The sequence below is a fragment of the Camelus bactrianus genome, chromosome 12 (assembly GCF_048773025.1).
Source record: "Camelus bactrianus isolate YW-2024 breed Bactrian camel chromosome 12, ASM4877302v1, whole genome shotgun sequence".
Classification (NCBI taxonomy): Eukaryota; Metazoa; Chordata; class Mammalia; order Artiodactyla; family Camelidae; genus Camelus; species Camelus bactrianus.
The window spans coordinates 26,935,353-26,951,853 of record NC_133550.1 but is presented as its reverse complement, the minus strand read 5'-3'; the positions used below and the strand labels follow the sequence as shown (position 1 = coordinate 26,951,853).

Sequence of the window (16,501 nt, the reverse complement as noted above, 5' to 3'; positions counted from 1 at the left end):
ACATTTTATTTCTAAAAGCTCCTGGAAAAAAATTCTGTAGATCAGTGTAGTTCAAACACTTGTTCAGCATCTACTGTGTGCCAGCAGTACTGTAACCGCACACAGAAAGTATAAGTAGAGCATGAAGAAGGGTCCCTAACTAAAGACGGGGCCATCATAGAAGGCTTCCTAGAGGAGTGGTTTCTGGAGACTGAGCCAAGTTTAAAACTATGAGTATTTCTCAAGAGAGGACAGTTCTTAAGGAATAACCGTATAGGGTACACCGTCCTGGGGAGAAAAAAACCACTAAACTTCTGGTTTGAAAACAAGACAAAAGAATGAACTCTGAGCCCCGTAGACTCTCTTCTAAGAAGAAAAGTCACCAGTCCAGACAGAGCATCGTGGCCTCTCCCCTCCCTGGGTTCGTGTTGGAACATGTGGGTTTAGTGGTGGCTCTGTCGCCAACCTCTGGTACAACTCCAGACAAGTCACAGCCTCACTAAGCAATTTCAGACTTCTCTTCCAAGTGAATGTCCTTTGACCAACAGTCCTTCCCAAAACAGACATGAAATCTGGTTGCCCCTCCCTGGCCTGCTAATTAGATAAGCACTGAGCCTAAGACATCTCCAGTCTTTGAAATACTTCCCGGTCTCCAAAGCAGCATTCTAATAAGGAAATGCTAAATATCAAATTTCAGCAAAGACCAAGTTTAGATTTCTACTTCATCCATTAGTAAATCAACTGGCTAACATTTAGAGAGTACTAGGCATTCATATAAATTAACAATTAATATTTATATAACATACAACAGGCTTCTTCTTTTTTTTTTTTTCCTTCAAAACAGTTCCCCTTCTGCTTTGAATCTCTGGGGTAAGACACACACGTAACTTACCAGGGGTGAAGAAAGAAGATGCCACATGGGCTACCACAGCCAGGGAGAAGCATGGGGTGGTGGGACATCAGCTAAGTTTGCAACAGGGATGGATTTTGGAGTGAGATTTAAATCGGATGAGGGAAGAGCCTGTCAGATGGGGAATTGTTTCAGAAATGAAGAAAAGAGCATGAGGGGGCAAAGAGGAGACCGGTCTGCCCAGGGCAGAGCGTTTAAGTTAGAGAAAAGCTGAACGAGCTCTGTGAAGTTTCCATGTTACCTTCATAGGAATGTGCTGAGCACACAGCAGATGTTCAATACGTATTTCCTGAATGACAGACAGGCCCCGAGTCTTAGCATAGGAATTTAGAACTTTATCATCAAAGTAAAAGGGACCAATCTAAGATTTCTAAGAAGGTGATGCAAAGGTGGATGCTTTTGTTTTTAGAAGATCAATCTGGCGGTAACAGTAGCAGGAGTCCCTTGTACAGTATTTGCACATGAAAAGGTATAAACATTTTATAGCTCACAATTCTCACAGCAGGAAAGAAACCCTTATAACTATTAAGGCTATCTGGAGTTAATGTTCCAAGTTCCAGGGGATGTCAGATTTCCCACCTAATTCTAGTCCCCGTTTCTTTCTTTCTTTTTTTTTTTTTAACTCCTGAATTTCCTTTTTAAAAATGTAACAGGCCATGATTCTGTGCTCTCCCATCCTGTGACTTGGCTGAGAAACTGCTAACAGAAGATGCTCTCTCTTGAGCACATTTCTGAGATTTAGCTGGAGGCTGAATGAACGAATGCCAAATCAGCTGGGCTTTTTATAGTTCCCTGACACTGTCTGCAGGGGCAAAGGTTTCTGTGTTTGCACCAAGTCTAAGGAAAGCTAGATTAGACAAAGGCATTTCTTGAACAGTAAATAGGTGACGGTGTTGAAACTGATCCAGCTCTGTTTAAATGGATCCTGAAAGCATGGGTTGCTTTCAGGACTGGAAATGAAATGTTTTCTCTTTCTCTAACTGGTGATTCACAGTACAACCTTAATAGTTTTTCTCCAAGGATGATGCATTCTGAATAGAAACACCAGTAACAAATATTATTAGCATCCATAAAACGTATAATTCATTTAGATCAAATCCTGTAGGATAGCTTCAATTTGATGTGACAGGAAAGCAAACTCTTGATTCCTGTTATATTATGCAACAAAGTTTTCTCTAATCCTTCCTTGCTTCCTTGCAGAACACAGAACTTTGTGTAACAGTACTAAACAAAGAATGAACTTCTCAGTGACTGCTGTGTTGCTAAAGTTAAGCGCATTCTAAATGAAAAGATAAATAAGGAAAAAAATGCTACAGTTAAACACTGTTTAAAGCCATTTTTTTGGAACGCAGTTTTTTTGTTTGAAAGCCATCTCAGCATAATATAAGCCAAAAAAAGTCCACTGAGAGGTTCAGAAATAAATCAATCTGGAGATATTGATAGATTAATAATTATTCAGTGCTCAAAGGTCCTTGGAGGCTTTGTTTTCAGAAGGCAGGACTATCTAGGTAGTGCTAACCACTGGGGAATTCAGGTGCAGAAATCACTCTCTATATGCAAATATGTCTCTGAAGGGGTTTTTCAGAATAACGCAATATACCTTATTTGGAATCTTAATATTTGCATATGACCACATGCCAAAACCCCTAGGAAATTCTGTGTTCTTGCAAAGTTTGTTTTGAGATAACAAAATGGGAAAAGGAGAAGACGCCTTTCTTCTTCTTTTCCCACAAAGCACACAAACAAATTAGGCAATCAAAAAAAAAAAAAAAAAAAAACTTTACAACTGAAAAGATATTTTTAATTCCAAAAGAAGTAAAACAAAACTCAAAATTTTAAGTTAGCTCAACTCCTCTTAAAAGACGATAGCATTTACACCCACTAGCTAACACAGTTTATAAGAAATAATATTCATTCATATTTGAGTTTACATGTTTTTACCCCATACCTAAGTAGGATTCATATTCCAGAACTGGGAAGGCCTATTCTTGATTTTTCAGGGATCCTTCCATCTGTCCTGCTCTCACAACCCGAGACCCAGGAAAGGACCTAACATTAACTACCTCTGGGAGATAATTTAAGAACAGTTCACTCACAACACCAACATTTCAGTCTGGAACTCAGAAGCTGTATAATTCCATACTCTGGTAATTCAGAACTATTTCCACATACTTCCTTCCCTTGTTCAACTTTATAGCATCTGAATCGGTCTGTTGCCTGCATTACACTGGAAAATCCTTACAAGCAGGGACCATGATGTTGTATCTAGCACAATGTTTTGCCTATGATTCTGCCCAACAAGTTTCTGGATGTTTAACAGACATCTGTTCATTCATTAATTTATCCAATCAACAGATATTTACTGAATAACTTCTCTGTACCAGGTTGAAGTTTAGATGTTAGAGGAGTAAGCAAGAAACAAGGCAAGTAAAAATCCTCACCCTCATGAAGCTTATTTCTAGATAGACAATAAACAAATAAACAAAGTGTATATATGTATGTAAGTATATGAGGGATAAGTGATACAGAGAAAAATGAAGCAGTAAAGGAGCATAAAGGGGTATCAATTTTAAAAGTGTAGTTGGGGTGGGTAATAGTTAATCAAAAATATGAAGGAGGTGAAGAACTAAGCCTCCACATCACCTGAAGGGAAAAGGTTCCTTGCATGTCCAAGGAGGCCAGTTTAGCTAGAGTTGAGCAAAGTAGAAGGAAATGAGAAAAGCACTATAGGACTGGTGAGATGGGAAGCTGCTGGAGGGCTCTGAATTGAATAATGGTAAATATGTTCACATGTTTAACAGGCTCACTGGCTGCTGTGTTGAAAAAGAACTCAACCAGGGCAGGGGCAGGGGCAGGGAGCCCAGTTAGGAGACTGCTGAAATTATCCAGGTTGGATCTGATGGTGGTTTGGATCAGGATGGCTGTGGTGGCAGTGGTAAGAAGTGGTCAGATTACTAGATAGATCCAGAAGGCAGAGTCAACAGAATTTACTGAGAGACAGGATGTGGTTTGTGAGAGAAAACAAGAAGTCACAGAAAACGAATAGTTTTGGCCTGAACAAATGAAGGATGGAGCTCCCATTAACTGAGCTGGGGAAGAACTTTAGGGGAGGAGAGCACTTCTGGACTGTTAAATTGGATATGTCTATCAACTAGGCAAATAGGTGGATGGTGCTAATGTTCAGGAGAGAGACCCAGGTGAGAAATCTGGGCTTTATGAGCATATAGATGGAATGACAAGAGAGTGGGTACAGTAGATCAACAGAAGAGGAGACATTCATGGACCAATCCGAGGGGCACTCTAAGAGATCAAACAGAGAAAGAAGAACCCGTAAGAAGAGCAAAAAATAGAGTGTACTGTTCTAGAAGTAAAGCTTTCAGGAGAAAGGAGTGATCAATTGTGTTAAATAAGATGAAGACTGAGAACTGACCACTGAATTCAGCTAACGGTGACCTTGGTCAAGAAGAATTTCAAAGGAGCAGCCAGAATGAAAGCCCGTCTGGCGTAGGTTCAAGGGAGAATGGAGAAACTGGAGTATAAACAGACCTTTTGAGGAATTGTACCAAAAAGTAGAACAGAGAAAGGGGTGGTAAACTTAAGTGTGAAAGTTTGATCTAGACAGAACATTGTAAGATGGGAGAAATAACATGGTGGTCAAAGGAACATGGGCTCTACTCCACCTTCAGGGAGGGGGAGCTCTTCTTTAAGTATGGGCCATACATAGCAACTCCCTTCCAAAGAGCACAATATGGAAAGAGGGGGTAAAAAACTGTAGAAACCTGACAGGGACTACTCCAGCCAGGGCTAACCTCAACAGTGCCAATCATGTAAATAATGTGTACCACTGATATGATGTAATGAAAATGGTACTCTACTTCTTGTGGGCTAATTCCCCAAAATCCACACTCTCAGTCTAGTCATGAGAAAAACATCAGACAGATCTCTGTTGAGGGGCATTCTATAAAACAGCAGGCCAGTACTAACCAGTACTCCTCAAAACTGTCAAGGTCATCAAAAACTAGAAAAGTCTGAGAAACCATCATAGCCAAGAGGAGCCAACGGTTACATGATGACCAAATGTAATGTGATACCCTGGACGGGATCCTGGAAGAACAGAAGGGACATTGGGTAAAAATGAAGGACCTCTGAATACCATATGATGGTATTTAATAATAATATATCAACACTGTAACAAATGAACCACACTAACGTAAGATGTTAATAGTAGGGGAACCTGGGTGCAGAGTATACAAGAAGGATAGCGTATATGAGGACTCTCTGCACTATCTTCTAAATTTTTCTATAAATTTAAAACTGTTCTAAACAATAAAGTCTATTTAAAATTTAAAAAAAACAACATAGACTTTGAAGTCTGATCATCTGGTTAGAATCCTAGTCTGTGACTTACTAGACTATGATTTAAAGTAAGTTACTTAAATTCTCTGAGAATCAGTTTTCTTATCTATAAAATGGAAATAAGAAGAGTGCCTATCTTACAGAATTTTTGTGATAAATAATGAGATAATTCATGAAAAGTACTTAGCACAGAGTCTCTGGCAAACAGTCAGCACTCAACAGACGTGGCAATTATTAGTAGTAGTATTACTATTATTTTAAATCTTGATTAAATACTCAAATACACATTTAATGTGATTTTACATTTAATTTGTCTTAAAGTGATTAATAATAATTTCTATGATAATTTTCCCTCTTTTGAGAGAAAAAAACTGAATACAATCTATCACATAGTATCTGTCAGAAGGGTTTCTTGCTCATTGCATTATAAGTGTTGAAAAGTTTTGCAGGGCGAGCTGCTCCAAACAATTTAAATACTAGCTCACGGTAACATAATGAATTGTCACCAGAGGCTTTGTGTATATGTTATTTTGTCTGTAAAGTAGTATAAGATAATTAGTATTCTCCAATTTGGGTTCCAACTTTCATTTTAAAGGCATAAAATTATCAATATCAACCAGAGAATATATTATCTTGTAATTACTCTATTTTTAATAACAATAAAAGTGATTTAAAGAAAGATGTAGAATGTATTTAAAGATAAAAAGAATTAAATGGAGTAGTGAAAAACTAAAGTAACTGTTATATTAACATGCTATTAAAGAAGAGAATTTGGTCTAAACAAATGGCTCCCAAACCAGACTGCGCATCCGATTCACCCCTGGGGCTTGGGAAAAAACCAAAAGCTGCTGGACCCTTGAATCAACAGCTCCAGGGGTGGGGCCTGGGCATCTGTAGCTTTAAAAGATTGCACAGGTGATTCCCATTTGTTAATGACCAGTCTACCTTATCCTGTATACACTGATCATATCATACTCACTGCCATATGATATGCCTTTGTCGGAGCTGCCTTTGCAAACATAGCTTGATATTCACCACCATCAAGAATCATGATCAGCTCAAGTGAGAACCAACGCTGAGTTTGGTTAATCTTTCCTACTGCTTTTCTCTTCTCTTGCCTATTACTATCACAGTTGCTTTCTATATCTTCTGATACCCTCTGTATTTTCAGGCTTTTGGCTGTCCTGAGCATAAAAGAAACTGTCTCCTTGATTCAGTCCTCCACACTCTCTCCCCTAAGGTCAAGTTTTCTCTCCCTGCAGCTCTTTCCCTCCTTTTTCCTTTCACTGTGCCAATAGGGGAACTCGGCCTATGTAGCACACGCAGTCACCCTCAGCCACCCAGAAGCTAGCCAGCCTTTCCTTCCTGCTGGGCCAGCAATTCATGAAGCAGCTGGTCCGTTTCAGGTCTCCTTTCAAAGCTGTGGTCCAGAGTCAGGGGCAGACACAACCCCCTGCACGGTGAATTACAGGTGGAGTATGAAGGAGTAAACAGTTTAGATTCCTCCCCTATGAGAGAAGAAATATACAAAGGAACAATGACCAAACTACATATAAAAATAGAACTCTGACCCACAATGTGCATCAGCCAGCCCAGGAAGCCAATGTACTATGCGGAGTAACCAGTCCAGAAAGTCAAATTACTCTCTGTAGGAACTAGTCCAGGAAGCCAAACAATAACCCTTACAGCAATTGAGACCCAAAATGGCCAGGGCTTCATTAATAACTAACAGATTCCCTAATTTTTGCCCCTGATTCCAACTTAGAGCCAAGTAGAGAAAGCCAAACATGTACCCTAAGCAATCACACAGAATACCCCGTTTCTAGTTGGCCTGCGTACAGCTTCCCTAAGCCAACAGCCTCCAAGCAGGGCATTCCCGAAGCCTTCTCTTTTTCCTTTATACAGCTTTTCCAATCCTCTGCTTGCCTTTGCATCTCTGTCAAATGCAAGTGATGGGGGCTCACTCTCTTGCTTTGAATAAGTAGCCTTTGCTTGTTCTCATCTGGGTGACCCTCATTTATTTCCACTACTAGGAAAATAGGGCTGCATGTTTGAAATGGCTCACTGAATGGTTCTTTCATGGTAGAACTGGCTGTACTTCAGGGAGGCTGTGAGATGTAGCTGAAAGGACACAATAGTATTTGTGACCCTGAGGAAGTCACGGGGGGAAGTGAAGAGTGGCTGTGGGTAAGGGCACAGGCCCTGGATCCAGACCGCTATGCAATGCACGTTTGTCAGCTTGGGCCCCTTACCTAACCAACTTGCAGCACAGTTTCACCTGTCCAAACACTGATACTGGTAATAGCACCTGCCTGACAGGGGGGTTGGAAAGGTTTGTAAGACAACCCATGTAAAGCACGAATATCCAATTTTCAGTGCTAAGTAAGAGGGGTGGGGAAGGGAGGGAGGGAAAGAGAGGGGAGAGAGAGAAAGAGTTACAAATTCCAGGAAATCAATGGATGCAAAAACTGCCATGTATCATCTATTTCAAACAGATATGGTGTGGGAGGGATCTTATCTGTCAAATGCATACTGGAAATCTCCATGCTTTCCAGAAATCAGAGTTTTCTGATTTTTACTTAAAGGCTATAATTTAAAATTACAGAGCTTATAATACATAAACCATTTTTATGTAACTAGAAACCCAATGCCACATTCCAGAAAGTGTGGCCATATTCTTCACCAGCAACAAAACTTTTTTCCTCCTTGATCTTCTGCTATTCTTGGTAAGAATAATAGCTATTTCAGAGAACTAAAGCAAAGTTGTTTGGACATGTTTGTATTTATTTTCAACTAAGCAGACAACATGGAATATCAAATCTAACCATAAACCTGTGTAGTTAAGATTGATTTTTGTCTGAGTTCTTTTCTTCTGAAATATAGTCGGTATACAATGTGTTAATTTTCTGGTATACAGCATAGTGATTCAGTTGTACATATATATTCTTTTTAATATTCTTTTTCATTATAGGCCATTACAAGATATTCAATGTAGTTCCCTGTGCTATACTGTAGGACCCTGTTGTTTATCTACTTTGTCCGAATTATTTCTGATTATCAAACTCAAAGCTTCCAAAAGGCAGCTGCTTAATTTTCCAAAGTCTCCATAAAATGGAGTTTTGTAGCCAACTTTCTAGATTAAATCAAAAAGCCACTCTAGCCTAAACCTTCATTCCACTAGATTGGGTAAATAATCAAGATATATTTCACTAAGAAAACTGGGAGCCACGTTAACTACAAATGATATTTTATTTTAGCATTTCACATGAAATGTAGTTAATGTGGGCACTTGGGCATTTCACCTGAAGTTAAGGTGAGTGCATTGAAAACACTACGGGATAAGCATTTTAAAGGTATAAAAATGTCTTCATATGAAACTTATATTCAAGGGGTCATTTTACAACGACCAGAAGACACCGTGGGCGTTCTTACTCAAATTATTTCGAACCAAGCAAGACAGGAATCGTGGAGAAACATTAGACGGTTTCACGCCGGTAGCTGGTTTTTCCCAAGGCTCCGCTCACTTAATCTTGTAGCAACTCCTTAAGTTTCCTTGACAAAAGAGGGGGAGCTCTCGGGTGGGTCTCGGGGAGTATCCGCGCCCCTTCCCAGGGCGAGCGAGAAAAGGGCAGGTTGGCGGTCGGAAGCCCGGAGGCCGCGCCGGGAGGACGTCGGACGGAGCGTGCGCGCCGCCCCGCCGCCCGCCGCCCCGCGCCCCGCGCCCGGGCCGCACTCACCGAGGCCGCGCCAGCCGAGCGCGCCGTCGCAGCTGTCCAGGACCGCGCAGAACTCGCCCAGCAGCACGGGCGGCAGGTCGAACAGGAGCGTGTGCGCTGAGAGCGCGCCGCGGGCCTCGGCGCTCCCCGCCGCCGTCCAGGCCATGGCCGGGCTGCCGGAGACCGGGGGCCGGGCCGGGGAGGGATGCGGCGCCCAGGCCTCTCCACGCCCGCGCGGTGCCGTTACACAACCGCGGAAATCCTGCTTCCACGACGGCGGCCAGGACGGCCGCACACGCCGAGCCCGGGCCGTGCAGGGGGCGGGCCCCCCGTGACGCACAGCGCCGCTCGCCGGAGATGGCCCCGCGGACGCCGGCCTGGCCGCGGGCTCGCCGGCCGCGGCTTCTGCCTTCTCGTTGGCTTTCAGTATTCAACAGTCCTTTGAGTCTGGGGACGTGACTGAAGAGGCAAAGCATAGAGTGAGAGCTGGAGAAAGACCAGAAGCGCAGAACTGATGCAGAGTCCACCACCCCCTCGGCCTTGCCTGGATGAATATGAGATGCTCTGTTACGACTTCTTTAAAAACATTTTTTCCCCATTTTATTCTGTTCCTTGAGGAACACTTGGAAAACCCAGAAAAGGTGAAAGGAGAAAAGAATCACTCATGGCCCCTACTCAGCTGAGGACAACCGCTCTAAACGTTGGGCACATTTTCCTCCCAAATTTTACTGAAGTTAAACGTGCATGTCTGAAATAATTCGAAAAGACGAACGTAGATACCAAAAACAGAAGAAGGAATGAAGTGGAATAAAACTGGTCGTTTTCTTCACGAGACCATCCCTTCTCCATACTGCTGTTTGGTTTTACTGCCTTCTTTTCTCCCTGGGCTTCCCTGACGAAACATCCTTCGACCACTTTTTCCTTCCTCAGAGTGCTTCCAGACTCTTCCTCTTGCTGTCAACGGGAGAGGTTTAAGTAGAATGCACTATTGTTTTGAAATCTTCTACTGTTTATGCTGTAATATCCCACCGCAGGCATGACACAAATGACACTGACAAAAAAGAGGAGATGCTTCGAAAGGGGTGAGACAAATCCCAACCTTAAGGACTGAAGAGTGGCCAATGGCTATCAACTGAAAAATATCAGCACCTACTTGAAACCATTCAGATTTGTACTCTTTGGGAATGGCGCCCCCTGGGGATCAACAGTGATGATGCACAGTCGTTTCGTACCTACCTGAATTGCCAAGCCCTTTTCAACTAAGGTAGTCCACAGGATATATTTGAAAATTGATAAAGCCCGTTATAATTTGGGCAGAGTTTCTGTGTTCCATTTTTCCAGTGTTCATATTGTTCAAATGGCTAAATTTTATTGTCAATCTGTACAAGTTTAAGAAGCTCTGTACTTCTCAAAGGGACTACCTGAATAAGCCTAGCATAGAGGCAAAAATCTAATTATTTGGTAGCTCTTGAATTGCTGGAACAGGGAAGCCAAACTCATATACACAAAGGAGCCAGGAAATCGTTGGCTGAGTGAAGCAGTCAGCAAGGCCTGCTTTGCCAGATCTTCTGATTTACAGAGAAGCAAGAATTTTATGTGAAAGCCTGATTATGTGAAATCTATATAGATCATGTGAAATTTCTTGTGTCAGACCATGCTTCCTCCCTGTTGCCTAAACTGCCTTTGACTTTTGACTTTTACGTCATCAGGTTGTATCAGTCACTGCTCCTTACTGTTGCCATCATCATCCACTGGTCTCCCCCACCTCAATTCCTCTTCCTCATTTTTAGATTCTATAGCTCCTGCTGACTGTAATTCTCTCCAATGCTAATTCTGTCTTAATCCTTGGTGATTGGAAATATACGTAGAATAGATGATGATCTTTCTAATTCCCTAGACCCTCAGTTCCTTGACTTGTCTTCCCCTCCAGTGAGTTTATGCCCCACTCTATTTCAGACGCTCACTCGTCCGGTAGAACTTGTCATTATCGATAACTGCACCCCATCTGTAATTTCTGTTTCATGAATCTGCTCTCTGACCTCATCTCATACTCTTCTAGTGCATTCCCTCTAGTACTCTGACCCCAACAAGCCCTACCCCCCACCGGGATACCAAATCCAGAATCTTGCCACCTACTCTCTGGCCCCACCCTCTTGACATTCTCACTTTTCTCCTTCTCCATAAAGTCCACACTCAGTTATTGTAGTCCCTCCCTTGCATATGCTCTCCATTCCCTGCTCCCCTCTCACTTTGTTGAACTCTCTTAGCAAATCTATCATCCTGATGAAATCTAATTTTCCGATTTTTGACTCTGTACCCACGCACCTGTGTGTAGCTGGACAGGGTGGGGGAAAAACCCTGTTAATTGGACTCAACTTAAAATCAAAGCCCTGGCTCTCAAGTGGATTCTTTACACTGCCGGCAGTCACGCCATGGACCTTTAGTCCATTTACTCTTCTGATCTCCTTGACAACCGTTTTATGCCTTTTCTTTTCTCCTGAATCCCTTCACCTTCTCCCCTCCATCTTCATGCTCAGTTGATGATCTTAAGAATACTGATGCACCAGGGAAAATCTTCCACAGAGTCTCATTACCACATCAGCCTACCTACTAGCATCTGTACCAACACTCACACCCCGCCCAACCCCCGACTTTTCCAGGGCTCAGTTGTCTAGGCACCTATATCTAATCCCTTCACTTGGGCGCTAGACCCCATTTCCTGTCCCCTACTCAGAGACCTTAAGGGCAGCTCTTCTCATGGTCTGTTACATCATCAGTTTCTCACTGTTCACTGAATCAATTCTATTAGCATACAAATATGCTGTTATTTATTCCATCCTAAAACAAACCCAAAAACTTGTTTGATGACGTTTTCCCCTTTTATGCCACAGTCATCCCATTTCTTTGCTTTTTTTTGTAGTAAAGAGTTGACTATTTTTTCTCCTTTTATTTTCTCAAAGTGACTGTAACTGGAGCCATCTGTCCCACTTTACTCCATGGAAACTGCTCTCTTCAGGGTCACCTATGTCCACGTTATTGCCAAATACAATAGTTAAATTTCAGTCCCTGTCTTACTTGGCCTATGAATTTTTGACACAGCTGATCACCCCCTCCTTCTTGGATACTTTCTTCAATTGTCTCCCACTTTCTCTTACATTTTCACCTGCTTCTTTGGTCACTCCTCGGCTTCCCTTGCTGTCCTTCTACTTATCTCTCATCTCTTACTATTGGAGTGCCCTGGGGCTCAGTCCACAGTTCTCTCGATCCACACCTACTCCCTTGGTGATCTCAGCTAGTCTCAAGGCTTTAAAGACCAACTATCTACCCAGAACTGCCAAATATACACATTTAGCCCAGACCTCTCTCTTAAACTTCAGACTCATGTCCAGAATCAAACCCTTAATTGTGCTTCCTGAACCTGCTCTGGTTTGTTTTTTTTTTTAATTTTTATCATGATTATTTTTGGCAGGGGAGGTAATTAGGTTTATTTATTTATTTTAATGGAGGTGCTGGGGATTGAACTCAGGACCTTGTGCATGCTAAGCATGTGCTCTGCCACTGAACCATACCCGCCCCCATTGAACTTGCTCTTTGGCATTCTTCCTCATCTAGTTTACACCATCCTTCCAGTTGCTTGAACCAAAAACTAGAGGGTCATCCTTGGCTCTTCTGTTTCTTCACAGCCCATGCTCAACACACCAGCAAATCCTGCTAACTCTATTTCAGATATATTTAGAATCTGACACTTTTCTCCACCTCCGCTGCTGTCACCCTGGTTTGAGCCATCACCCCGTCTCGTCGGGGTCATTCTAGTTGTCTCCTAACTGAAAGTGGCTTCCACTGTCGCTTCCTACAGGTTTCCCTCAACACTGCAGCCAGACTTATCCTTTCATTGTTCTGAACTTTTGAAAGGTGAGGTCATGTTGTATGAGGGTGGGCCTTTTTATCCAATGACTGGTGTCCTTATAAGAAAAAGGAGGTTTGGACATAGAGACACAGAGGGTAGAAGGCCTAGCAACAATGAAGGCAGAGACTGAAGTGATGCAGCCACGGCCAAGGAAATCCAAGGATGCTGGTAGACACCAGAAGGCACCAGAGAGGCAAAAAACAGATGCTCTCTTAGAACCTCGAGAAGGAACCAACCCAGCTGACAACTTGATTTCAGATTTGTGGCCTCCAGCACTGTGAGAGAAGAAATTTCTTTTGTTTTAAGCCACCCAGTGTGTGGTAATTTGTTACAGAAGCTCTAGGAAGCTAAAACACGCCGTGAAGCCATTTAAAATCTCCCCAAAGTTACCCATTTCTTTCTTGGTTCCATAGCACTCAGTACTTATTTCTGTCATATCTTCTTGTTGTTAGTTCCCCACAGGCGTGTTGACGGTTGAAGTGTGGGGGAGTCCTAGCCATTTCTGAGTACTTAGCATACTGCTTGGCACAGGTAAGTACTCTACAAATGTCTAGTGAATAAAAAAAGTAGTGACTTTGCCTCTAGCCAATAATAATTACGGCTGTCATTTATTGAGGACTTACTCTGTACTGGGCACTGTACGTACTATGTTTCAACTATAATTTGCCAACACCAACTGGGTGACCTATAATTCAGTCTGATTCTAACACTCACTACTGGAGTTAGCATAGACACTGCCAAATAAGGTCAAAGGCTTTCATTTCTGACACTAACTACCTAGAATTAATACAGATCCTCTAAAGTAAGGACTCAGTCCCTCACGACTGTCCCCACTTCAGATGACAGCTGCAAGTCTCAGGTATCCCCAGGCTACCTGTACTTATGCTTGTCGGACTACACCTTTAGGGCTTCCCACGATCTGGTCTCCCATATTCAATGATTCCCTCGAATGACTTACAGAACTCAGGAAAGCTCTTTACTTATGACTACCTTCCCTAGTCCCTCCAGGGGTGCCATCCTCCCAGCTAGTTGATTCTTTCATCAACCAGGAAGCTCCCAGAGCCTCACTGTTTCAGACTTTTTATCTAGGGCTTTGTTACATAAGCATAATTGAGTAAATCATTGACCACTTGATTGAACTCAGTCACTAGGAGGGTGTGGCTGAAAAGTTCCAACCCTTCAATCACATGCTTGGTCTTTCTGGCAGGCCAGCCCCTTCATTATAACAATCTCAAAGCTCACCTTAAGTTACCTCATGAATTAAAATAAATTGAAATAAAGAGGAAAGGGGCTCATTGTGAATAATAAAAGACGCTTTGATCTCTCCAGGAATTACCAGAGTTTTTGAAACTCTGTGCCTGGAACTGGGCACAAAGACACAACATTTTGTATTATACCATACATTTTATCATATGAGGACTCTTTGAAGTAGGTATCAGTGTCATCTGCATTTTACAGATAAGGAAACCGAGGCTTACGCTCAGAACTATGCTGCCTCTCTAGCCCAACCTTCTCCCAGTCCATTTTATTTCCAAATTAATCTACATTAAATAGAGTTTTCATCGCATTACTTTATCCACAAACAAAATCTTTATTGCTGTCTATCACATAATAAAATTCTGCTCTTCAGGGTTCTCTAAAGTGCATTCCATGGTGGTTGCATTCATTCCTACCTCTGGCCATTCTTGTCGCCTACTTTTCCTTCCTCCTTCTAGTATTTTCCCAGTTCCTCAATAGCTGTCAAATCCCACCTGTCCTTGCATGTTTACTAAAGGGAGAGATAGTAGAGCACCTGCTATCACAGATCTAAGTGCTTTCCAGATGTTGCCTCCAACTTTGCGTATGTTCATACTCCAACAACCCCACTGTTTAGGTATTCTTATTCTTAGTTTATAGTAGAAAAAAACCTAGGCCTGGAGGTACAAATTTGGGTGCTTAAAAGTTAGCGAGTTGGACATAGAAAACAAACTGTGGTTACTGGGGGAAAGGGAGGGGAAGGGATAGATTAGGAGTTTGGGATTAATAGATACACATTACTATATATAAAATAGATAAACAAGGACCCACTGTATAGCACAGGGAACTATATTCAATTCCTTGTAATGAGCTGTAATGGAAAAGAATCTGAAAGAAAATATATATGTATGTATATATATAACTGAATCACTTTGCTGTACACCTGAAACTAACATTGTAAATCAACTACACTTCAATAAAAAATGAGAATTAAAAAAAAAAGAAAATTAGTGAATGAGTGAACTAGAATTCAGACTCATTTATTTAGCTCTAAAAAGCACATGCTCTTTTTAAGTAATCCATGAGATTTGTAAACCACTACTGTTCTGGTACCTAAAGATAAGTTGTAGATAAAGCTCTATAGATGAAAAATAGATTAAAGATAGTAGCGTAAGTCTCCATTTCCTTCAACATTGAATGCAGATGATTATCAACAAGCAAAAAAAAAGTTTTTCTAGTTAATCCAGGAATAAGGATAGAATTATTATAGTCTGAGAATAGTCTAGGGGAGATTTTGGTCTGGAGTTGGTAGAACAAATGTTTTATTGTTTTATTTATTTATTTGTTTGTTTATTTATTTATTTTTCTTTTCCAAAGCATTTTATTTTTATTTTTAAAACATTTTTTATTGAGTTATAGTCATTTTACAATGTTGTGTCAAATTCCAGTGTAGAGCACAATTTTTCAGTTATACATGAACATACATATATTCATTGTCACATTTTTTTTTCACTGTGGGCTACCACAAGATCTTGTATATATTTCCCTGTGCTATACAGTATAATCTTGTTTATCTATTCTACATTTTGAAATCCCAGTCTGTCCCTTCCCACCCCCATCTCCCTTGGCAACCACAATTTTGTATTCTATGTCTATGAGTCTGGGTAGAACAAATGTTTTAGATGAAAAGGAGGGAGAATGATGAAGAGACAGTGAGAAGGAAGAGGAAAGAAGCAGGAAGAGGAAAGATGCAGACAGGTCTTTAAAACCACTAAAATTTCTTCAGATTAATGAGTTTATTTACAAAACAATGTCCTTGAAACTGCAACTTTAAATAAATAGAGGATACTGAGTTACTGGATTCCATATGTGTAAGTAAATGCTTTATTGTCATAACTTTCTTATCTAAACTGAAAGGAAGCAAAAAATAACTTTTTTTTCACTTTTTAAAACACAATTTAAAATTTTTGTACAATAGACAGAACAGTACACAAACCCTCAGCACAAACAGCTTGCTACATTATCACAAATAAACATATGTAATCAGCCAGGAACTAAAACATTATCAGAATCCCAGAAGTCCTTCTAGGTGCCTCCTCCCAATTATTATCCCTTCTTCCCTCCAAAGATAATTTCCTGGTATCTAAGACCATAGATTTATTTTGCTTGCTTTTCAACTTTACATGGAATCTTATAGTATATGTTCTTTGTGTCTGGATTTCTTTTGCTTAGCATTAAGTTTGTGAGGTTCATCCAAGTCGTGTGTTGTGGTAATTTGTTCATTTTCATTGTAGGAAGCAAGCAGTTATATGAATATACCACAGTATACTTATCTATTTTGCCAATAGTGGACAGTTGAGTTGTTTCTATTTTTTTGGCTATTATGAATACTGCTGC

At 41.2% G+C, this 16,501-nt stretch overlaps 1 protein-coding gene across 2 annotated transcripts in view; it reads right to left on the bottom strand.

Annotated features, from left to right (window-relative positions):
- IRAK3 (interleukin 1 receptor associated kinase 3) overlaps positions 1-9,380 on the bottom strand; it is a 47,325-nt gene extending 37,945 nt beyond the window's left edge. Inside the window, exon 1 of one of the 2 annotated variants that reach the window (XM_074375080.1) lies at positions 8,983-9,380. In XM_074375080.1, coding sequence (XP_074231181.1) covers positions 8,983-9,127 — 145 coding nt within the window. In that variant the 5' untranslated portion in view covers positions 9,128-9,380. The remainder of the gene's footprint in view (positions 1-8,982) is intronic. The other variant, XM_074375079.1, reaches the window with a different exon arrangement.
- Between the last annotated feature and the right edge of the window lie 7,121 nt (positions 9,381-16,501).